This window comes from Falco rusticolus, chromosome 2, assembly GCF_015220075.1.
Source record: "Falco rusticolus isolate bFalRus1 chromosome 2, bFalRus1.pri, whole genome shotgun sequence".
In the NCBI taxonomy this organism is placed as follows: domain Eukaryota; kingdom Metazoa; phylum Chordata; class Aves; order Falconiformes; family Falconidae; genus Falco; species Falco rusticolus.
In genome coordinates this window covers 26,896,926-26,922,014 of record NC_051188.1, presented here as the reverse complement: position 1 = coordinate 26,922,014, position 25,089 = coordinate 26,896,926, and the positions used below count along the sequence as shown (strand labels likewise).

The following is a 25,089-nucleotide window of genomic DNA, read 5'->3' as shown; positions in this document are numbered from 1 at the left end:
ACTGGAGCGGCAGCAGTGATAGCTGTGCAGCTGAGGTGTGCATGCACTTCTAGGCTGCTCTTCCACAGTGAGCATGTGTGAAACGTCTCCTGCCCACCTCTGATCTGCTGTGCCTGCAAAACCTTGGTGCCTTGCTCCTTTGATGCCCGTGTATTTGTAAACACACTTTTGTTTGTTTATTTTAAAACCCTTTTTCCTGCTAAAGGTGTAGAAGATCCCCATAGCAAGTGGCAGTGATGATGGGACCTGGGAGGTTCTTTGCCAGCCCTGGGTGCACGCTGGCTGCTGCCAGCTGGGCATGTTTGAAACCAAATCAACATGCCAGCTGGGCATGTTTGAAACCAAATCAAGACTTGATTACACTGAGAAAATTTACATTCTTCTCTCTTTCACAGTAGGCAGAAGTAACCACATCAGTCTAGGTAAAAATAACTAACCAAGTGCATGCTCATAGCATTCCTCTTTACGTTGTTTGACCAAAATAATTTTCTTCCTTCCAATCCTGTTGTGATTTAGTCACCAAGCGACAGACTTCCAGCTATAATTGTTTCACTACTCCATTTTCCAGCCGCGTGCATCTCCAAGAACTGCACAGCTTATGTCTAGACGACCCTCTGAGAAGCCTCCCTCTGTGGCTCTGCTTGGCTGTGGCAGTGGCACCGGGGATGTTGGTATCGGTCCTTTTGGAGGCTGGTGGCCACACCTGAGGCAGGTGCTCCGAGTGGAGGCAGCATCTTGGAGCTTTATTCTGAGACCAGATGCATATGTACATCGCTGCACGCCTGTGCTTACCCACATGTGCACAGATACACTTTTGAGGGAGGCTGGACACTGTGCTTTTACACGGTTGTGTTTTAATCTGTTTTCATGAGCATCCATGCAGTTTTCCTTTTTGACTTCTGCTTAAAGCTTAGAGTGAAATGTAGCAAGGGCTGGTACAACCAGAGGTGCCTAGCACTGTTCCTGGCCTTGAGGCCAACTGGGATGGAGAGGCTTACTTCCATGCAATGGCAGTCTCACCCTCCAAAACAGGGTGGCTGTATGCAGACTTCTCATTAGGAGTGACCCTGGGTCCCTGCTAACTCTTGAACTACGCTCAGGAGTTTTTTGGGAGAGTGCTACTGGCACAAACCAAAGCCATTCCAGATACTGTGGTAATAATTTATGCTATAGATGATCAAGTTCCCATGCCCAGAAATGTTCCCCAGCACTAGCGTAGCCAAGCTAAGGTAGGCACCCTTTGTTTAAGAGCATGTGGCTAGTGAACTGGGCTGAAGCATTTCCAGTCCCATCTTCTCCTGCAGACCACAGGAATGAAAGGGTGGTTCCATGCTCACGTGCCATATGTCTTCTGCATCTTCCCTACAGCAGGCTTCAGACCTTAGGCTAAATTGGGCGATGGAATAAAGATTCAGAGCATGGAAGATTGACCGTGTTTGATGTTGACCAGTCACTTACCTGACAGATAGCCAAAGTCTTCCTTGTCGTCCCAGAGGAGGGAATGGTATTAGGGATGTACCCCGAATGATGCCTGACTCATACTCATGACAGCACATCACACTGTCACTGAGGAAGACAGAGGTGACCAGACCAGAACTTCCATCATGGTACAGCCCAGGGCTTGATACGTGTGGTGGGAATATGGATCAAAACTGTAACACTTTCCTCCCCACCCTGCCACTCTAAAGTGATGAGCATCGAGAAAGATGATGGATCATCAGCACAGAAAATACATCAAACATCGTTTTGAAACGTTTCAATGTTGGAAGTTTCCAGTTGGGTAGGCAAGTTGCATGTTACAAAAGGCATACAGCTTAAGCAACTGCTGTCCTCAAAGACTGTTAAAATTAAATAGTGAATTGTCATCTCTGTCATTACAGCCCTGGAGCAGAGGGCTGCCTAGGTATTTCATAATGGAGTATCTAAGCCTAGCAACACAAGGCTTGGTCTGCTGAATAGTATGCAGTATTGTGTAATTTAATAACATTAAACTAGGATGTTCTGATAATAATACTATTTGAAAACTGTTTAGTTTATTTAATGCCATTTATATTTGGTATGTCAGTTGAATTTGGGGAAAAAAAGATTGTAGAAGAAACTGGGGGGAGCGTGGTAGGAAGTTGTGCAATGTACTTATCTGAGACTACATCACATGGTCTGCAAAGCACTGCTCTTGCTTTTATACACATAGTCTTGGCGACTCTCCCACTAGCAACAATAGTGCTCAGACTCATACTGATGTCACTGTTGAGTTATTTAATTTGACTGAACGAGATTAATGTGTTTATTTAAAACCTTGGTCAAAATGGAAAAGAAAATCTTGGGACAATACTTTTACGTGAACATGTATGTTTTCATATCTGATGATTGTAAAGTTGCATTAACTTATCAGGAGCAGTTGTTTACACACGCTAATGCCCAGGAGACCCCCTCAGATAAGAAGCGTGAGCCATTTTCCCTCTCAGCCTGGAGCAGAGACTTTTACACCACTACTGGTCCTGTAAGCTTTCATCCCAGGCTCTCCTTGCTTCCTCTTGCTGCTTTCAGGGCTGATCCACAGAGATGCTGGCATTGTTTCATTTTCTCGTGTGAGGATGGGTTTTGGTGCTCCAATCCATGACAGCGGTGCCGTGGTGGATCCTCCACAGGTTCTCACCAGAGCAGCGAGGGACAGACACCTCTACTGCACGGGATTCCTAGATGGGGCTGGCGCTGGGCTCTGTAGGCTGAGCCTGCTCCCACAAAGGTTGAAGACTGCCTGTCTAAATTTTATCCCCATTATGTTTTACAAGCAGCTCGAGGGTTTTTTCCTGTGATAAATCCTTCTGAACTTATGTCATTCTCACATGTACCCTCTAAGCATTTGGAATAGACTGCAGTTTTGACTAAGAGGCATTAGTAATTATCCAGTTAAATGCCCCAGGTTATTGGATTTTTAATAATACAGAGTGGGGTAAAAAAAATGGAATCTGAAGTTTCTTTTTGTGTGGTGGGACAAGTTTGGGTGGTTCTGTGGAATCGATCATTGATTGCTGAAAATGTCACGAGTGAGGGAATTTCTGCCTGTTCTGTCAAGAGCCTCCCTCGACAGCTGAGGACAACTGGACATGCACATAGATTGATAATGTAGAAATTGCATAAGCCAGAGTTCGATGCTGTGTTGGGTGCCTGAAGCAAGGTATGCCTGCTCTTCCTTCCGAGTTTTGTAGTCCCTCTGCTCATATTTTCTTGCCCCTGTTCACTGGTGCTTGGAATATGAATCTCTTGGGGGAATAGCAGATGCTGCTGGGGCTTGTGACATGCCAAAGAGTTGCTTTTGGGCTGTGGGGCCAAGTGCTTCCATCTCCCTAGCTCTGTGGAAGGCTTTCGGGAATTTGAGCCCCTGCCCTCATCATTGTTGCTCTCATGGAGGAAGAGAAAAAGCTCCTTACGTTTACATGTATCTGCATTTCTCAGGGTGCTGGGCATCTTAAAGGGTAACACAGTGGTGCAGCAGAATGGGCAAGAGAACAAAACAGAAGGGCTAGGAGGAAAACAGCTCTAGGCATTAATTGATCCTCAGCAAACACTGCGTGTTGTCTAAGGGACTCTGATACCCTGGGCCACGTGTGTTTACCCTGCAGCATGCTCCAGAGGTGTGTGGTGCTGAGGGTATCAGACTATGCCAAGGAACAAGTCTTTGGGATTGGCATCCTGTCTCAGTATGTTGGACCTGTGCCTGCACTCAGTGTCCCCAGGTGCCCTTTGAACTCTTACAAAAGCTGTGTCTTTTAGCAAACTGCAGAATAGTATGGTTTGTAAGCTCTGCTGCTCCCAACAACAGGCAGCATCTCTCTGTCTCCTCAGTGGCTGCATATGAGCAGTGCTGACAGCTATGCCCAGGCCTTTACTGGTGGGGTCAAGAAGGACCCAAGTCCTCCCTCAAGGGTGGAGTAGGGCAGTCATGGGGCTGCTTCTCTGGAGGCATCCATTTGGAAGCTGCCCTTGCCTCCTGCTTTAAGTGCCCTCTGTGTAGTTCAGACCTTAGGACTTGGTATGCACAGGGGGGGGTCCATGAAGTATATTTAAAGCAGTAAATAGCTTGACATACAAGGATTTTTTTTTCAGAGTTCCAGTCAGTGGAAGTATGTCATTTTCAGCTAAAATTAGACTGGCTCCAGCTGCATGAAAAAAAATAAAAATAAATAAAATAAAGAAAAAATAAAGAAAAACCCTCAAGAACTAAGCTCTTTCTGTTGCACTTTGTCAGATGTAGCAACTCCTAGCAGAATTAACTCAGGATCCATCCAGCACAAACCGTGTCCAAAAGTCTGTGGTTTTCATCCAAAAAACTGTGAATTGTCGGAGAGAGCAAAACAGACTGGCTAGGCAAACAAGGTTTTTCTCTTGCATGTGAGAAAATGTAAATAAGCTTAGAGAAGAGTGATAGATCTTTCAAAGGCACTAAATGAAATCTGGGAGTAGCTGAATTTTAAATAAATTTTGCAGTTAATATTGTACAACTCTTGACAGTAGAATGGGATTGGAAGGGCAAAGAGAGTTGAAATCAGAAAAAAATATTCTGCTCATTACTTCCATAAAATTTGATATTGCAGATATAATTTTTTAGAAGATGCTTGAGCTGTACCAACAGCTACCAGCATAAAAAAAAAAAAAAGGTACATTTTCTTATGTAGTAAATATAACCCCAACCCTGCAACAATTTGCCTAGTGCATTAAACTCAAAACACAAATTGAAGTGTCTGGACACTTAATGCTTTCCGAGTAAAATGAGTGTGGAGGGTAGTGGAGAGGAGAGGCTGGAACCCAAAATAAACAGCAAAAAACAAACAGAAAACCATTGAAAATTAAATACACATTTTGAATAATTTCTCTTTCAAAAGATTTTATTGAGGGAACAATGAAAGTAGTGTGTGAAGCCTAACTATGTATTGTGTTGTTATTCCAGGCTTCATCAACAGTTTCTTGATGTTTGGAAAGTTCTGAGACCCACCCACCCTGCTGGCCTACTTGTAACCAGTGCCTAAGACTACAAGAGCGTATGTGTGGAAGAACCTATCCTTGAAGGAAGCATCCATCTCAATATTGTGGCAACTCGGTGCAAGCCTTGCAAGGCAGGAGAGCAATTCGTGCTTCCGTTGACACTTGTGTGTAATCTCTGCTTCTTATGCACTCCAGCACCCCTATCAGTTCCTTGTTCTCCTTCACCAGCCCTGCAGTGAAAAGGCTGCTGGGCTGGAAACAAGGAGATGAAGAGGAAAAGTGGGCAGAAAAAGCTGTTGATTCCTTGGTGAAGAAGTTAAAGAAGAAAAAAGGTGCCATGGAAGAACTGGAAAGGGCTCTGAGCTGCCCAGGTCAGCCGAGTAAATGTGTCACGATCCCACGCTCCTTGGATGGGCGATTGCAGGTGTCGCACCGCAAGGGGCTTCCCCACGTCATATACTGCAGAGTGTGGCGCTGGCCTGATTTACAGTCTCACCATGAGTTGAAACCACTGGAATGTTGTGAGTTCCCATTTGGTTCAAAACAGAAAGAAGTATGCATTAACCCCTACCATTACCGGCGGGTGGAAACCCCAGGTAATTATATAATCTACAATTGATTCGCATCTCTCTGTTATTAGCTCTCGCACTGTCAGGTCTAGTCTTGGTGAATCCTACCAAGTTGTGCTCTGAAATGTTGAAAAGACAGGCTGCATTTGACGGAAGGACTCCGGGGTCTTTCCCTGCCCAGTGGCATCACAGCTCCAGCAGCAAGAAGTGAGAAAGGGAGTGAGGAGCACTTCACCCCATGGGGTCTGCGCAGGGTCTGGGTCCCATCGGACCCCCGAGGGTGCCCGGATCCTGTCCAGGGTGCTGAAAGCGACCTTCCCTTCCGGGGACCTGGGTGCTGGCTGCCCTCCGAACCTCCCCTCCCCACGCCCCACAAAGTGCTGCACATTTGCTTGAAGACTAGGCACCATCCTTGACTTACCACCCTGGCTAGATTTATGTCTCATTGTCTGAAAACCAGCAATTGACTCGTTAATCCACAGGGAAAAAAGCTCTCTTTTCAAAGATTAGAGTTGCAGCAAGATGGCTTATTTTGCTGTGGATATGAAACCAGGTCAGTTGATTCTTTCTAAAATGCCTGGTGGCCTGCCTTCAGTGGGATTTACTTACCTAAATAGATAGGTTATGTGATATAAAACCCCCAAGTTCCCATAAAACTTTGATTTTTCCCACTGATGATCCTCTTTAGGCTGGACCTCGTCAGCACTGAAAACTTACGACCTCATTGAAGGGTCATTTAATTGGGCTTCGTGTCAATGAAACAGCTGTTAAAAAAATTATAGTGTTCAGTATTGACTTCTATAGAGATCTTAGAAAGCAGGGCTGGCAGAGATCTTGAACAGTCATCCTGTTCTCCTCTGCCCCTACTCCCAAATCAAAACAAATTGCCAGGTACACTCCTGACAGATCTTTTTCTAATGAGCTCTAAAAATCCCATGTGATAGAGGCTCCACAACCTCCCCAGGCAAGTGAATCTATTGCTTTGCTATCCTTACAGTTCAAAATGATTTCTAATGTCTAACCTAGCTCTCCCTTGCTGCCAAAAATCACAGTAATTTAATTTACTAATGGATATGGTTGGTAAGTGTATACTTATTATTCTGTGATTACTCTTTGTCTGGCATGAACTTTACTCTGAGGTGACATTAGGATCAGATAAGTGAACTGTGGGATGTTTCTTTTCACACAGATGAAATAAGGGAAAGACGTTTGTTAACATTTGTTAAACAACAGGGGCTGCTTTCCTGATAGTCCTTCCACTGCAGTGAAGCGGTCATTTTGAAGTTGTATTTGAACTGCTGTAAACATTGTCACAACTAAAATTTTACAGCTGCGGTGAGTGGTGTTTGTTGTCAGCAGTTTTCAGTGGAAAGAGCTGATCTCCTGCCTTGCTAAAATAAACTCTTCAAGAAACCAAGAAAAGATGCTCATAAAATATCCCATTTTGTGTATCTTTCTCTTTGAAGGCTGCAGTCTTTAGTGTCTTCTCGTTTCTTCTCATGTAACTCCAGTGTATTTAATGGAGTCTCCTCCGCGCTGTCGCTGACAGCACTGCGCAGTGCTGTTTTCAGCCCCAGTCCTCTGATCTGTTCAGTGCCAGCTGACAAATGCTAGCACTGGGATAATCCAGCAGCTGCTAAACGGCTGCCAAAGCCTGTCGTTCTGACCCTGAAACTCAGAAGGTTTCAGCTGTGAACATGCCTCTGTCGCTTGTCTGTACAGCAGAGCGGCTGCGTCTCCACTGGTCAGTGAGGCAGGGCCAGGGTGCAGGTCTGAGTACGGTGGAATTGGCAGCGTGCTGCCAGGCACAGCTGTGACCCGTGCAGGCTGACATGGGCTAGCAGTCCTCAGGGTGCAGGGGTTAGCCTCCAGGAGGGACTTTTGGGCACTTTGGATGTGACCACCGTGTTTTGTAGGTGAAAGAGGGCGCAGCTGCCAGGATGCAAGCTGTGCCATGCCAGTTCTCCACAGGACCTGTGAGTTGTTCTTGGGCTGTTGTGCTCACTGCTCTTTTTACCGGCACAGCTTAGAAGCTGAAGCTCACAAGTGAGTCACCTCCCTGGTAAAGATGAGGTGCAGCAAGGAGTATGACCTACTCAGGTGTGCTGTGGCAGCAGCAGGAGAGGTAAGTTACACCCCTGCGAGTGCCAGTAATGCAGCCCCAGGCCAGAGGCAGTTAGAAAGCTGCAAGGAGGTGGTGGTGAGGCAAGAGAAGAAAAGAGCACCAGGAGAAAGTGGTAGCAGTGAGATCACCACAGAAAAGGCTGGGAGCAATTGATCTAGGTGCCAATCTGTTTAAACAGTTCTCTCTTAACTACAGGAAACCTTCTCCGTCTTGGCTGTTGGTGATCTTAGGCTTTTGTGAGATTCTCTGAGTCTCAACCTCTGGAGCTAAAGAGTCCACCCATGAAATTAGTCAGCAATACATTTTTTTATAACCCACAAGCCAGTATTCTTTTCATACAAGTGTCCATCCTTTTGGGGCTCACTTCCCATCACTGCAGTCTCTTGCTAAGTCAACTTACTCTGTGACCAGATCCTTAACTTTTATTCAGAGTGAATGAGTTGTGTCAAAGGTGGGAGGGCCTCACCCCTTTTTTAATGGCCTAGCAGATCCCTATACCTCTGTTACTAGAGAGCAGCTTTAAACTCTGGTCTGAGATTCAAGAGGTTTCATTGCTTCTGCTGTGTCCTCAGGCTGCCCAACCACATCCTAGTCTATGCTGACCAATACTTCACAGATTATGTGTAGCTTTTCTTGCTGCTACCAGTGTCCTCAGCAGATCTCTTCTCAGGTCTGCTGAGCAGCAGGTGCCATTTAGAAAAAAAGCAGCAAGTATTTCCTCTGTTTGTGCAACATCCCACTGCAGAAGAGGAGCTAGACCACCTAGCTTAAAGGAGATAGGTATGGGGGTTAAACTCTGCTTCTCCCTTCGCTGTTTTGCCTTGAAGAGCTGGTCAGAAGTCTGGTTTGTTGTCAGGAAAAGCTGCTTTTCAGAAAAATATAGAAGCTGCCTAAACATGTGCCCTATTTTATGAGAACACTTGTGTAGATATAGCAAATTCTAGCATGCACCATTGCTGTAGACAGCAGGAGCCTGTATGAACTTTTGACTTAGACTAGCTTATCGCTGTTGTTAAGCCCAAGTGGAACTAAGATGTGGTAGCCTCCCAGCTGGAAGACCACCTGATGATCTCACTGTTGGCCATGTATTTGGTGTTTATGAATGGTCATGAGCATAGGGAACAAATGGATCTCACTGGAGGGTAGCTCTTCAAAGGTAGTAAACTTTGCAAAGGTGGGCTGATGTGTGACAAATCACTATGTGGGTGTTGTACCTAGAATTAAACTGTGGAGGCAGATAGGTTTCTTGCTAGCACCTGGCTAGCACAGGCTAGTCACAGGCTCTGGGCACAACCAGGTTTCCAGCAAGAGCTGTTGCAGCCAAAGGGAACAGGAGAAAACCTAGTGCATGAGAAGCAGTGGCAGGACTCAGGACATGACTGTATTTGTCTTCAGTTGTACAAAGATCGTCAACACTTGGGCATACATAGAAGGAAGGATCCACCCCTGGCTCTCGGTGGAGAATAACAGGTAGAATAAAAGGACCTCACTGAGTGGAGCAATGCAGGTAAATTAGGAGGACAGACAGGTCCCAATGCAATCAGTCACTCAGTTTTGTGCCTCTGGTCACACTTCCTTCAGAGTGGTTGAGCCCTGGAGAGTGACATCTGTAACCAAAAGAACAAGGAGAACAAGGCCCTCTGGGGAGTTTTGAGCCACAAACAAGACAATCTCTGAATTTTTCACCACCACAGAGGCTTTAGCCCTCTAGGCAGCCACAGTCATGTGATTGAATGAGGTGGCAAAAACTGTACAGCAGAGCAGAAATTAAGAGTACCCTGGTCAGAGCTGGGAAGGAGTTCAAGGCTTGAAAATTCCTTTTGCTGACTCACTCAGGGCGAGTCAAAGGCTTTTTCTGGCAAATGCTGTTCACACATCCAGATTCTTGGCCTTCATTTAGAGAAGGAGTTGTGTTCAGTTCTCACAAGGCTGAAGAAAGTCGCTTCTTTAGTGGCAGTACCTGCAGCGAGGTGCCAGCCTCCCAGCACTGCACGGCATAGCTGTAGCACTGCTGTCCTTGGCTCAGCACCTCTGCTGGGTGAGAAAGGATCACCGGTTCCCCACTTTCTAAGGCTGCGGGTCAGAGTTGGCTGAGCAGCGGCAGACCTGGCAAGCATCATACCAGTTTCTTGGAGCAGCAGAGGAAAACTCCAGAAGCAACAGCAGCTCACAGCCTGGAATTGCTCACGGGAGCATGGGATGGGAGGGAGCCACCTCACCAAAACCACATCTGCAGTGGTGGTGCTGATCTTGTCCTGGTATAGAGCTGATTAACATATATAGAGAGAGCAGTAAAAGTCTGTTTCTCTCCTGTGGCTATGAAGAGATCCGGGGGGGGGGGGGGGATGTGGGACTGGGCAAGGCATCTCAGATGTGAATACCTGTATTGCCTGTATGAGTCCTACCTGGACAGTCTAGAAAATCCAAAAAGCTAAGGAAGTGGTAAAGATGCAGAACTACTTTTCTCTCCCAAAGGACTTGAGAGGCTGGCTTCATCCCACAGGTAGGAGCATATCAAAGGCAGAAAGAAAGAAAGCAGCTTCTAGAGCAGCATTCTTGTGCCAGCCACAAGCTAATTAGAAATGCATTTGGCCAGAGAAGGGTCTACGTATAGTCTCTTAACAGGTATCCCAGTGCCTGTGTTTCCAGGCAGGTAGGAAGATAACTTCTGCAGTGACCCCCCTGTCATCAGTCCAATCTTTTGTAGGTTTTTAGGGCTTAGTTCTCTAGTTCATGGTGACCAGCAAATTCCCAGATGGTATATGCCAGTGGGTGAGCGGGAGTGTGGTTTAAGCCTGCTCCAGCTGCCAGCATAGTGCTACATCAAGCAAGAAGCTGTAAAGCTGCTGTTGGTACCAGGTACTGGTCCTCCTCCTCCTGCTTAAACTGCCCCAGCTTTCTGAGCCATCAACGTGCGCTGAGGGTGCGCTCCAAGGAGGGTGTTCCTACAGCCTCTACTCATGCATGTGCTTTGCGTTATCTGTACATTATTTGCTTTATAGCAATTATTCCACTCTTATCATTATGCTGGATAAATGAGAGTTCACCGTAATTAGAAGGTGTTAGCTAACCTACCTAAAAAGAATTGACCTTACCTAGACAGAGCTTTTGGGCCCAAACAATATGCTAAAACACGTTTAAACTATGCATTCCTGTCAGCATTTATAACCAAGAGCACAAATTGCTATTTGTTTCCGTAAGCTAGTAAGGATAGACTGAAAGATGACATGCTGCTGGGTTTTAGGCCAGAGAAACTCTGGACACTAAGTCGATCAATACAAGCCTGCTGAATTGTTCCTAGTGTTGGGACAATCCATCTTTGTCACAATAACTCAAATTGCTTCCTTATCTTCTCTGGTGGCTTTTAGATCTGCACGACAGTAAATGGGGATTCATTCTCCCTACCTGTGTTTAAGGCCTTAACCAAGATCATTAGGCACTATGTGAGCTAATAACTGATCAGGAAATCTTGGGGTACATGGATTGCCCACTGTAGGCTCTGTTCTCTCCCCAGGGACTACGGGGTACCCAGTTAAAGACTGAAGTTGAACTCCCAAATGCAGAACTATCCAGCAAGCCTCTCTGTGTTCTAGCCTAGGGCTGCATCTTCATAAGTAACTCACTAATCGGGTTTCCTAAAGTGTTTTGACTCCAGTTCTGCTCTCCCTCCTGATACGTCAAATTCCAAAATAATTTGGGTCAACTTTAGGTTTGTTTCTCAATGCAGGAATGCTGTTAACAGCACTGACAGTATGAGATGCAAGTGAAGAGAGGTCGTGAAGACAGGAGACATCTTCTATTAGACCAATTTTTACATGGATGAGTTTGGATTTCAGTTTTCTAACCCGCATTTTTCATGTCTTAACTACCAACCATTGACATTTGCCTCCTCATGCTAGATCTTTTCTAACTATATTGCAAGGGCTAAATTAATATTACTGCAATATGTGAATTGCCATTTACATTTCCTTTTAAAGATCCCACTGTCTGGCTGGCAGCATTTTCAGGTACCTGAAAACCTTTTAAATCCGGTGTCTGGCTTCAGGTCTGTGCTTCCTTTTGTCCATCAGTAAAACACTGGTAGTAAAATATGCAGTGTATTGCAGAGCACTATTAATTTTTAATAAACTTGGCTGTGGTTTTGGCAAATCCTGGTGACAGTATGTAGCAAACTCCTGATGTTCAGTCTTTCAGGAAGGAAGGAAAAGGTACTTTTGAGAGGGAGAAATGTGCCACTTGCATTTCTGTGAGGGCCATGTGCGCATGCCGTACCTGTGGATTTTATGGTACCTTGCTCAAGTCAGGAATGAGTCCATCTTTTGCATATGGAATTGCTGCAACTGGCTGTAAATCTGGAGAGAAAAGGCTCAAGAATCAGCTCTTGCTTCTTGTTCATGGACGTTTGTTGCCCTTCCATGACTTATATATAGACAGCAATACTTGGGGAGAATGGAATATACCTCTTTTTAACTTATAAAGAGATACACTTTCAAGAGTGCAGTTTTAACCATTTTTTTCTGTTCTTGTTTTTATCTTCAGTCCTACCTCCTGTACTCGTTCCAAGACACAGTGAATTTAACCCTCACCTCAGCCTCCTTGCCAAGTTTCGAAACACTTCTCTGCACAGTGAGCCGCTGATGCCGCACAATGCCACCTATCCTGATTCTTTCCAGCATCCTCCATGCACCCCTTTCCCATCATCACCCAGCCACATGTTCTCCCAGTCACCTAACAGCATCAGCTACCCCAATTCACCAGGAAGTTCTTCTGGACCAGGAAGTCCCTATCAGCTCACGGGTAAGAATGAACTTTCAGATATCCTGACTGAGGCAGTCAAGGTTCTTTCCAGGGCTTGGGGCCAGGTGCCAATTTTGTGTGCTCCCCACAGGCTGTAGCTACAGATTGAGCTGTTGGACAGAATTGATTTGGAACGTGATTTCTTGCAACTGTCTCATAGTATTGTCTCCCAGTTCTTCTGATGGATGCTCAAGGGACTAAAAGTTGTAGTCATCCCACTCCTAGAAGTGCCTTGAAGTGCCACTCCTAAAGGAATCATGATTACTGGATGAAAATCCAAGGGGAAAGTTGAGGAGAGGAGCAGGTGTGCCAGGCCACCTTCTACCTGAAGCTGCCCATCCAAGGTTCTGATACAAGCCACAGAAAAGAGCACCTGCAACACCTAAGTTAGGCACCTCTAATAGCAATGGTCAGAGTAGGGACATTTAGAAACTCCATCAAGAGAGACAGGATAAAATGGAGAAATTGGTACACAGAAGTATTTTTTTGGTGAATGGTGATCCTACTGATTATATAAACTTCAGGAAATTAAGGTGTTTAACAATCTGGCCTGGTTGAAGCCACCAGGCAAATTTATATGTCTTTGGAACATGTTTTATCAGATCCGCATCAGGGTTATGTCACTTAGATTGTTTGCATTGTGAACTCCTTACAAAGTACTGCTTTAATTACCTGACAATTTAACTAATGCTTTTGCTCTTAAATATACCAAAAAGATGTCAAGCAACACAGCTGAGAGCTAGCTTTAATATCAAAACATGGTTCAAGTTCACTTCTGCACTTTATTGTAACTCTTAAATAGTTTCAATGATCTCAGCTTTTTTGCAAAGATGAATTCAGGTTGGAATTTTGTAGCTTTTATGTTTTAATGTCTCGACTACGAAGCATTTAAATTCATGTCCTTAATGATATGTCTATTTTGATTTTAAGTGCAAGAAAGATGTTTATTTACACAAGGTATTTGTAGTATTTGAACCTCCTTTTAAGCTGGTCAGTTTCAACACAGTGTAATGTTTTTGTTCCCTCTCCATTCATTGAATGGCCCTTCATTTATTTCTTCTCTAGATCTATACTTCAGATTAAATCGTATTTAGCAACATAGAAACATTTCAGCAAGTAGTAGGGCTTGTTTGTCTTCCCCCATCTTTTTCTTTCACCTCTGTGTAACCAAGCTAGATTCAGTGGAGCTGGTCCTGACAGGTAAATCAGGCCCATTCCAACTATGTAATGATTCTGACTCGTGCATTTAACTGAACTTGGGACCTCGCAAAGCTACTTAAAATTGGAAGTGGCTCAACCTGAGCTTCGGTATATCGCAGCACATGGCATGCTGATAAACATAATTTGCCTGTGTAATAATCAGGGATGGAAGACTATCTAAAGCAAAGTGGAGTTACATCAAGAACCTTGAGTGGGATTGGTGTGACCAAATATAGATGTCAACAATGCAAATTTCTACATCTCTGTCTGTAATCAGTGGAGGAAAACAGACACTCCTAGAACAAGATTCATTGCATCTTAAGTTATATGTCTAAAGTAGCTGAGACGCACTGTGTCCACAGGTGCCTATTTTTCTTTAGTGAGTATAAGGAGAGTTTATGGTGACTAGCTTAGGTGTACACATCGAAAATACCTGGATAACCACATTATACTCCTTTCTGTGAGTTGTATTCTCTCCCACTCTTTCTCAGTTTTGTTTTACTGTTCTAGCTAATTGCATTTTCTGTGGGAGAGTTGTGTCATGTATATGTTAGAAATATCATACAGTGTATGAAATTCCTAAATCCTGAACAATGCTTAAGCAGAATAACATTTTTGTGCAGTACTTACTTGGAAGAATCAATGGTTGTCTTATGAGACAGTCCACATTTACCCACTGTGGATGAGGTTGCTCTGTTTTGAGGGCCAGCCAACAGACCCCAAACACAAGTGGGAATTTCAGCCTGGAACCAAGTTAAACCATGGTCTTCTTAAAGAGACCCTTAGTCCCGTAAGCTTGTATATGGCTGTCGTTTACACGTAAGCCCACTGAGTTTCTGTTCAAATGAATAAAACTACATGCTTTTAGTGCTTATGCAGTGAATGTTGACATTTTCCAATATGAAAATAAATCCCCTTTTGCTTTGGCTTTCTAAAGCCTCCTGTCTTTCTTGAGAATCTCCACTATTTTCTAGCTTACTGTGCCATAAATGAAACAAACAGGAGCTGGGCAGGTTGTGAATTGATACTTTTTCTCCTTATTTTTTCTTCACATCCATTGCCCTTTGATGGGAGACTGAACAAACCAGAAGAGGGCCAGCCTTCCCTTGTAGGACAGAGGTAAAAAGGACAAATCTGGAGGGAGTGTTGCCAAGTCTGACTTTACAGTCTAAAGGCTCCCCATAGGCTTTTTTTCAACAGCCTGTGAAGAAAAAGAACTTTCTCCCAGAGGATCAGTTAAAATTAGCTTCTACTCTTAAATCATCCTCTTCAAGTTTTAAATTTGTGAGAGAAGTCTGGTGCTGAATGATCAAACTGTGCTACTTTCTTAGGGTTACAATGGGTGTTAACAGGGAGCCTGACTAGGCACTGGTCTGGGTCTGAGGCACTGTTGTGACTGTCCCTCCCTCTTTCAAGTGCAGCATGTCCAACATGACAGCCCTTCCTTACCATCCTCCCTGGCCATGTAATGCTCTTAATCTGGAGACTGAAGGAAGGGCAGGTTCAGATTTGTGCTTGCTTTCTAGCCCTTCCTAACTAAACAAAGCTGAAGGAGATTAAGTTTGCACCAGGAAAACCAGAAGAGTTTACCAATGTATTGACTTAGGTGTATTTTCTGCCTTTTCTTTCTTTCCTTTCTCATAGTGGAAACTCCACCCCCGCCTTACCATGCAAGAGAACCTCCAGGAACCCACAATGGGCGATCAATGGATGCAATAGCTGAAAGTCAATTAGTGCTGTCTTTGCCCAATGGAGGTAAATCTGCCGATGGAGAAGCTGAAAGTAAATAACTATTTGTACTATTCTTCAAAGAAAAACTGTTAAGCAAAAAAAAATTTATTTGAACGTGGGGGTTCAGTGATCTTTAAAGTTAGGTTTCAGACATTTTTGCAGTAAGGCTGTGTACTAGACCCATCCATTAGCTAGCAGAATAGGTTGATTTAAGAATTCAGTGAGTTACGTGCAAAGTTACAGAGTTTAGACCTTATTTGCATCCATGGACTATTACAGTTAGAAAGCTGTTACTGAAGGCAAACACTATTATCTATGTTGTAAAGACAAAGATATCAAATCAGGGATGGTAAGGCTATACAACACACAAGAGCACTACCAATATCAGAACTGATTTCTTTTATCACCATCTGTTCTGGGTTTCAAGTACTTTAAAGCCTTGTGTTTGGGTCCTTTCTTACTGCCACCTTTGTATTAATGCTACATTACTGGCTGGGTAGGGAAGAAAAGTTCATATTCTAGTGCAGTGCAAAGACATTTTTACAGAAGGCCAGACTCTTTTCTTCTCATATAAGAATGCTTCAGTGGGAGAGGGCCTGGGTGGTCAGGGTAGAAGGGTATGGATCCTCCTTAGTCCTCTCAAAGCCACTTCCTCACCAGCATGGTCTCTGCTACCTCCAGACTAATGCTGGCAGATGATGCCTCCACCATTCAAAGCCCATGGCTGCAGAGGTGAAATGGAGTTCCTCTACTGAGTTTTCCTTTGGCTTCGTTCTTAGCAAAGGAAAAATCACTGTTGTTCTTTTAGTCCGGCATATTGTAGTCCTAAACATACGTTCTTTATGGCATGAGGACTGAACACTGTGCACACACATACACATTAAAAAAATAATGCCAGCCTTCTGAAATGGTGAGGAACATGTATCTATCACAGAACTGGAGCAGAAGGAAGATGAGGGTGATAGTGCTAATTGCAGATGGGTACACAAAATGGCCAGATAGTAAGTAGCTATCAGACACCAGTACTTTTAAATAAATTGTCAAAATAATTTGATCTCTTTAGCATAGTTTACCATCCCTGATCACTGCCCCAGTGAATATTCATTGGAAGTTCACAGAGGTGCTCTGGGGGCAGGGGGGCTCACATGCCTGTGGTGGGCAGGCAGGATAAGGTTTCCCTTTAATTCCTGTGGACGAATGAGGCTCAGAGATTCTGTTACATTTTTGAGGCTGTCTCTGAGTTAGAAAACCTGGGCAGGGGTAGATCCAAAAGAAATGACCCTGCTGACATTTCTGCTTGTGGTCTCACGTGGAAGTGGAAAGCCCCAAAGCATGCAAAAAACTGGGGGGAATGATTGATTACTTCAGAGTTTGGTATTAGGCTGAAGGCTTGGCTCAGTTTTGACTTGCTTTGAGCTCATCTGTCATCCCTAGCTCCTGCTGGTGTGCAGAGCAGATGTATCCCTTACTATTTTCAGTGTAGAGATTGAGCCCCGGATCAGCAAGGAATGTCAGCATGTGCTTAATTTAATGCAGTGGAGTTATCACTTTTAAGAGCAAGTGGGACTCCTCATAGGCTTAGAGTTAAGCTGGTGTACCAGCCCTTTGCATGTTTGGGTCTTCAGTCATAAAATTAAGAAGAAACAGAAGTTGCCTTTGAGATAAAGCGTGACATAAGTGACTGTTTAGATGAAGAGCTAGGGGGGGTGGGTGGGAGAGGGAGGGAGGGAGAAAAGAAAACAGAGAATGATTGTTTAAAAAATATTAGTGAGACCTGAGCAGCTGATTAATTTTATTTCCTACAGACTTTCGGCCTGTTTGCTATGAGGAACCCCAACACTGGTGCTCAGTTGCCTACTATGAACTCAACAACCGGGTAGGGGAGACTTTCCAGGCTTCCTCTCGAAGTATCCTTATAGATGGATTTACAGATCCCTCAAATAACAAAAACAGGTTCTGCCTGGGACTGCTCTCAAATGTAAACCGCAACTCTACTATAGAAAACACCAGGAGACACATAGGAAAAGGTAAGAGGAACCCTCTTCTCCTCAGGAGTATTCAGAGCTTGAAAGAACCATGCATTGCATTAACAAACCTCGCTGATTTGTCAGGTATGCTTGTCTTAAAACCAGAGCTCTGAGATTACTTCTGAAATAGAAGAAAAGCAGCCAATTCTTTTCTGACTGAATAACAATCACCAGAGTAGCTCCTTACAAAAGCTATTTACTTGGCCAGCAAAGAGAAAAATGTTGTTTATAGTTGTGTGTTCTAATTTAGCAGTATGTATTTTCATTTTATTTATTAGAGCTTCTGGCAACTGGGAAAATTGCCATTGAAATGCCACTAAAAGGATAATTGCTGGTGCCTCAGGGCTGGTTCTCCTCCCACCAAATAACAAAGGGAGATGGATGAAACACTTAGTAGTTGAGTTACTTAGCTGAAGAACTCTACCAGAGCTGCCTTTGTAGCTTTCCCCCCCTTACCAGTCTGATTCCCTCCTGGTCAGCTTCTTGCCAGTAAAACTAAATCTTGGATTCTCCCTCCAGCAGTACTCGCTTGTACACCCCACCTGGACATACGTGGCTGCACACACTCCGTCCCAGCTCTCCGGGGCTGTGTAGGGCCTGATATTCTCCCAGAACTTACTGTTGTTTGTGGCGGTGAGTCAGGAGTCCTGTACCGGCCACTTCCCTGTGCAGGTGAAGCTTTGCCTGTTCTGGTATATCCAGTCTAGACTCATTATCTTGCCAACCCAGCCTCTCACCAGTAGCTGCCTGGGAATGGATTTCCCACAGGGCTAATTAACTCTAATTGTTTCACTCCTATTATCTTGTCAACCTCACCTCATTTCCCAGGCCTAGAGCAGTATTTTAATTGGCTCTTGATAGTCTAGTGTTGAAGGACGGAGTATGAGGAAGCTCTGAGACAAGTGTGACATAGTTTTTGCAAACAGTAAACCTGAAGGCTAGTGCAGCAGATGCTGTACTTAGCTCTTGCACTTTTCTCCAGAAGGGAAAGCACTTGTGTTGCAGATGCACTGTGTGAAGCCAGTGTGATACTACAAGTGTCTGTCAAAGTAGTTTGTTGTGAGGGGTGGAAATGAGTTGTACATCTAGTTCTAACCTACTCAGAAAGTAAAGCAAAGCTTCTTTATCAGCATAAGCTGTCAGAGGGCTGTAGATCAAAGCTGAGCCCAGCCCTAAAAGAAGAATGACAAAAGATTCCAGTCAAAGCTGTCATTTGAGGATGTTGCATCTTGTGACTTTCTGCCCAAAAAGAGGAAGAGGCAGACCAGAAAGAAAATGAGGTAAATGCTAATGGACCTCATCCTTTCAAACCTGAAGATCTGTCATTGATTAAAAGTCCTTTAAAGTCTTACACTAGAATCTGCCCAAGGGAAGGGAGCGGGTTGCCCAGAGAGGAGCTCAGTGTATCAGAGATCCTTAATTTTACTGGTGTTCCCTGTTCATGCAAATCTTAACAGAACATGTTCAAGTGGAGTAGAAGCGGCACCAGTACAGGCCTGCAGAAGAGCACAGAGCAGTTCCAAAAGCATGTAGTTCAAAGGCATGCTGGACAGATGAAAGCTACTGAAATGGATACAATTGTCACATGTTAACAGGGGAGAAAAAAGAGTGAGTAAACAAGATTAACTCAGTAGGATAAGGATATGTGATTGAATTGTCATCTAGTGTATCAGCGTGAAACGGTTTCCTGGAAATACCACATCAAAGCTAAAAACAATCCAGAACACAATGCAACATCTACTAGCATTTGGACCTGTTTCAGCAGTCAAGACTTCAAGGGCAAAAAGGGGAATTCTGATCAGAGTGTCAAAAAGATGTTGATACTTGGAGGCTGCTGAGTTTCCAGTTTCTGCAGAGAGCAATGAAATCCCACTAAAACATATGGACCCTTGATTTGGTCTTCTACAAATATGTATTCATCTGCTCGGCTTGCTTGAGGGTGCTCGTCTCTGGTGGATGAATACCAGAAGAATGGAAATGCACACTGACATTTCATTACTGCTGTATTTATTGCTTTTAAAAAGTCCACAAGGAAAAAGCAAATTGTAGCCTCTGCTTTCAGAAGTGACTTTGGTGTTTTCATTATTATAGATAGTACACAGTTTGGGCAATGACTTTGAAAGCATTCTTTTTGTTCAGAAGTTGGGTTACTCAATGTACTCTAAAAATCCAGCCTTTAAAATTTTTCACCTTAGCACCCAGAAGTGTGGTCACCCTAAATCACACCTGAAGATTTGAAACGTGGTGAACATTTATGTCCTTATGCTTCTCTCCCTACCCTGTGTTCTTACTCTATCTGTTTATTTTGGAAAGTTATATGGATTCCGTCAAGGTCAGCTACGACCTTTGCATTTTCAGTCCTTCCCTTTTATCTGTCTTCCACAGAAGGGAAGGCAGACATGGGTCAAGTAATAGCTGTCACAATGTGCAACACCCTGTAAAGCTTGGTGCAGTTGGACTGGAGCTGACGACTGCTCTAATGGAGCTGTCATCTCACCCATGTTCCCGGTGCAGTGCTAGTGTGTGCTCTGAGCCGCACCCCTGCCACTCACACCTCATCTCGTGGGTGCGTAGAAGTAAAAGTCAAGCGATGGCTTGAAGACAAACTTCAAGGTTCCTGTCTGAGTCACCCTGGAAGTCTATGGGAGAGCGTATTTTTCCCAGATTCCATTCCCACTCAACCTGCTTTTGCCTGAGCCTCTCCCACTTCTGTTTAGAGGCTGCTTTTGGCTTAAGGATATGCTGCTGCCCCTTGCTGTCATGACCACAGAATGATGAACAGACTGGGAATATGTAACCAGGCTTTTTTGTATGAAAGACAACGGGACTAAAACTAATTACAACTGAAACATTAAAGCATAGTTATCACTAGCTTTGCAGGCAGTCCTCTGAGACTCTGTGAACATGTGCATTTGTATGTAAGGGCTTGAATGCCATACCTGGGAATAGAGAGGAGGATTTTATTTTTATTTAGTGGTGGTTTTTATGAGAACAAAGGACTGAGTTCTTCCACCTTTCTCGGCCATGGGAGGGGTTCATCTCATCTAATCTAGCCATGGGAAGGGTGAATGTCTAGGCATCTTCACAGGATGACTTGGCCCCCTTCGAGGTGTGGTTTCATGCTCACATTTAAGCAGTCTGGGTCCCCATTGCCATGCTTGCACTGATGAAGATCTCACTGCAAATAAATCTTCTTTTGTTTTGTTTTGTTTGTTTTTAAGTTTATTAGCTTGTTCAGTTCCTCAATCTGGATGGCTGCCCAATCCCCAGCCACTGCTTCTGGCATGAAAGCAGGTGTGGGAAGAAGCAGCAGGAGCAGGGAATGAGAGTGCCTTTTCAGCACCTGCACAGACTTCCATCAGTTTAAGCTGGCTGTGAGCCTGCACTCTGTAGCGGATGGAGTGAATCATCTGGTCACAGTGCCTTTCATCGTCTGTCAACTAGAGAAGACATCTACACAATTAGCTTAGACAAGATTCCTACCTTTAAGGTTGCTGAATTGGGCTAGGGTAAATTCTCCCATAAATTTAGGTATATTTTCATGCAAGCAGACATCCTGGGGGGACCAGAGTCTTTGAATGGACAGAAGCTCATCCATCTTCATTTCCCCAAAGCACGGTAAAAATTTGGGAGTTAGCATTGGTAAGTCACTTGAGCACGGAAAAGTCCTGAAGGAATTCAGTCTTTTAGGTTCCAAGGTCACTTGGAACAGGATCTGATGAGTAAATCACATCATGTAAATGCAAATTCATGATCCTGATGTGGTGGATAAAGCAAAATACAGAAAAGCTATTTTAAGTATACACCATGCTGTGTTTGAACTGTATGAGTTAGGATCCTGTAGTAAAAAAATAGCGTGCAATGAAGTGGATCTTGGTCAGTGTGCATGTGCTCAAAAAAGAAAATATGTTTAGATGTGTAATACATAACAGATTTGTCAGTTCTCTGACAGTTTTATCCATGTTTTGTATATGGTTGACAGATGTTTGATATTTATCTGTGCATAATTATTTAAGTGTGCCCTGGTGGCCAAGAAGGCCAATGGGATCCTGGGGTGCATTAGGGGGAGCGTGGCCAGCAGGTGGAGGAAGATGATCCTGCACCTCTACTCTGCCCTGGTGAGGCTGCACCTGGAGTGCTGTGTCCAGTTCTGGGCTCCCCAGTTCAAGAGAGACAGGGAACTAACTGCTGGAGGGGGCCCAGTGGAGGGCTACGAGTGACTAGGGGGCTGGAGCATCTCCCTGATGAGGAAGGGCTGAGAGAGCTGGGCCTGTGTAGCCTGAGGAAGAGAAGACTGAGAGGGGACCTTATCAGTGTCTACAAATATCTTTGGGCAAGTGTCAGGAGGATGGGCCAGGCTCTTTTCAGTAGGGCCAAGTGACAGGGCAAGGGGCAATGGGCACAAACTGCAACACAAGTTCCATCTGAATATGAGGAAGAACTTCTTTACCTTGAGGGTGACAAAACACTGGAGCAGGCTGCCCAGAGAGGCTCTGGAGTCTCCTCTGGAGCCATTCAAAACCCGCCTGGACATGACTCTGTGCAAGCTGCTCTAGGAGAACCTGCTTTAGCAGGGGGTTGGACCAGATGATCTCCAGAGGTCCCTTCCAACACTGACCGTTCTGTGATTCTGTGATATTTGTGTCTTGTCATAAAGTACTATGCTGCTGGGTTAAAGAAGTATACCAGCCTTCACTGACAAAGAAAAACATCATGTGCCAAGACTTTTTTCTCCTAGACCAGTTAAGAAGATTATCTGTTGACGCTGGTGGGTCTGTTGCACAGATAGATGGATAGGCACACAGTTTACTGTCTTTTGAAAGTCAGCATATAAGCACTGAGTGCCTGGAATGATCATGGGCTTGTATGCCTGCACCAGTAAAATAGTTAAAGAATTACTGGTATAAAGTGTGTTGTGAACAATGGAGAAATAATACACGTTATTTTTCCTTTTTCAAGGTGTTCATCTTTACTATGTTGGTGGAGAAGTTTACGCCGAATGTGTCAGTGACAGCAGTATTTTTGTGCAAAGCCGCAACTGTAACTACCAGCATGGTTTCCACCCAGCCACTGTTTGCAAGATCCCCAGTGGCTGTAGCCTCAAGATCTTCAACAACCAGCTCTTTGCCCAGCTGCTTGCTCAGTCAGTCAATCACGGTTTTGAAGTGGTGTATGAGCTGACCAAGATGTGTACTATTCGAATGAGCTTTGTTAAAGTAAGTTTTCATTGTTTTCTCTTGCATTTCTGAAAAGGCAAATCACATCACTTGCTAGCTTTGGTGCAAAACTGGACCCCATCAAATCCTTCCCAAGTGGGGATTTAGACACCCAGTTTGCAAATAGCAATTCAGACTGCCTTTTTTCCAGTATTGCCTTAAACTTCTAGGTGCTTAAAATCGGTAGCTTTTGTGGTCAACCTGGAAGTGTCTTAGATTCCAAAAATTAGGCATTCCGTAGGCTTTTTGTGGAAAATAAGCAGAGATTGTGTGGCAGTGTTCCCCTATTGATTGCATAAAAAGGTCAACTTGGAGGGGCTTAGCAACATGTAAATGTTGTAGCACATATCTTAGGCAGTCGTGATCTCTCCTATCGTTACTGGTTTGCAATAGAGCTTGGTAGAGCCATAGATCTGAAAATAATGTCCTTGTATCTCTATTCTAATTTACAGTATAGTCTGGTATGTATAGTCTCAGTCAAGGAACACTGAGTCCTCCCTCAGCCCCCACTGAACTTGCTGGGAATTGTTGTTGTTTGTCACCTGCCTGATCCCTGGCAAGACATTGTCTTAATTTCTAATGACATCCACTCTGGCCAGCCACACGACGAGAAGGGCTTCTTGGAAGCAGAATACAAAACCCAAAAGCGCATGTGACCTTCCCCCTCTTATCTGGAAGAGACAGGAGGCCACCAAAGCCATTACTGTTCCCATGTCTTCCATATCTGAACTTTGCAGTCTGACTGCTCTGTGTGTGGTGTATTGGTCTTTGTGGGAGTTTCTTAAATCTTCTGAATGGCCACCTCACCAGAATGAGATCTCTTGACTCCTTTTAGTACTTAGGATTTACTTAGGTGCCATCATAGCACCTAAACACCAGAGAATGGTGAGTATTTCAAGGCTGTTTACAGATGGGCTACGACTTCCTATAGTGCTGCTGGGGAGAGCTGGCAGCAGCGTTCAGCCTGCAAACTAGAGAAGTTGCACCATTAAAAGCCAGTTGGTCCTGCTAGGTACCATAAGAAGTGGCTGAGTATGTCTCTTTGTCTTGCAGATTTGGTTCTATACAAATGACTGAATCAAGCTGATTGAATTCATGTCAAAGATACTGCAAAACTGCTTGAGGCTCGAGCCCAGTAACCCTATGTTCTGCAAAACAGATGTGTTGAGTCCCACATAGCTTTCTGGTCTGACTCTTCCCAGCCATCCTTGGGGACTTGTCTCCTTAACTCTCTGAGAACATTAAAAGTACCCTGCAACCTCTCCCAAGAGTCCAAGGCAAAATCTCCCTGCCCATGACCATGCTGTTGCTTTGGTCTGGGGAAGGGATTGACATCTTGTTCACACACAAGCATTAGGGGGAAAAAAGAAAGCAAGAAACCCAACAAACAGCTTTTTCTTTAATGGAAGACATGAATGGGCATGTTGTTTGTAAAGGCAGTGTAGCCAGTTATGCAAAATTTTCATTATCTCAGCAACTCAGGGGCAGCCTCTTTGATGTGTTATCTGCCTTCATGCCCAGCGTGGCAGCAGAAATGGTGGTGTTAATGCACTAAATAATGCTGCTGCCGTATTATCACCTTGCTTTGTTGAAACAATAGCAGCCACTGTAGTGCCTCAGGTACCAGAAGACCAGCGCAAGGAGTTATTTTGAACCCTTTCCCATGACCTTTGGAAAATGGCTATGCAAATCTCATCTAGGTTCTTCCTTCCTTCCTGGCCTGTAAAAACTCTTTCCTGTAATCAGTCTTCTCAAATTATTTCTCTCCAAAGGTGTGAGCCCTGATGTGTTCGGTCTGGGGACAGGAATGCCCTGGGTATTGGGTGTGCGCTGCACAGAGGAGCATGTTGTCACAGCCACGCACCAAGAGTTCCCAGGTGCAGGACAGACAGTCTTGTGGCTTCTCCCCTGATTTGTGTCCAGATGCTGCTGGTCACCTACAGCCCACAGGGCAGACAGAACCCAAGCGCTCAAGACTGCCTCCTACCCCACCAATGCTTGAGCTACCAGCTGGGAGAAAGGGATGGGGTGGGGACCAAGACATGACAAACTTGCCAGGGCTGTATCATCTTTTGGAGGCAGGACACGGTCCCATGGGTGATGAAGGTCCTGTCCCCTCTGATACCCTTCCTGTGCCCTCGGAGCAGCTGGGAGGAGCTCAGCCCTCAGGCAAATGTGAGTATCAGTTTTACTCACATAAAACTGTTTGTGAGACAGTTTTATGTGAGTAAAAGTTTCCACCCACAGAGCACTGCTGCTGATAACCGAAGCAGGGTGGCCGTTGTCTCCCTCCGCAGCAGCGGCATCGCCCCTGCGGCGAGCTCCAGCCGGCAGCGTGAGGCGGCGGCAGCGTGGCGGCTGCCAGCAGAGGGAGATGGCAGCCCACCGCCGGCTGCCCGGCTCCTCCGAACCTCCAAACCCGCCAGGTTGCGCTTGCAAAC

At 44.7% G+C, this 25,089-nt stretch overlaps 1 protein-coding gene across 2 annotated transcripts in view; it reads left to right on the top strand.

Moving 5' to 3' along the window:
• Window positions 1-25,089, top strand: part of SMAD9 (SMAD family member 9) — a 43,210-nt gene that overhangs the window by 8,949 nt on the left and 9,172 nt on the right. Inside the window, exons 2-6 of one of the 2 annotated variants that reach the window (XM_037376598.1) lie at window positions 4,949-5,579; window positions 12,217-12,474; window positions 15,319-15,429; window positions 17,211-17,432; window positions 22,392-22,648. In XM_037376598.1, the coding sequence (XP_037232495.1) occupies window positions 5,168-5,579; window positions 12,217-12,474; window positions 15,319-15,429; window positions 17,211-17,432; window positions 22,392-22,648 (1,260 nt within the window). In that variant the 5' untranslated portion in view covers window positions 4,949-5,167. Of the gene's footprint in view, window positions 1-4,948; window positions 5,580-12,216; window positions 12,475-15,318; window positions 15,457-17,210; window positions 17,433-22,391; window positions 22,649-25,089 lie in introns of both variants that reach the window. The other variant, XM_037376597.1, reaches the window with a different exon arrangement.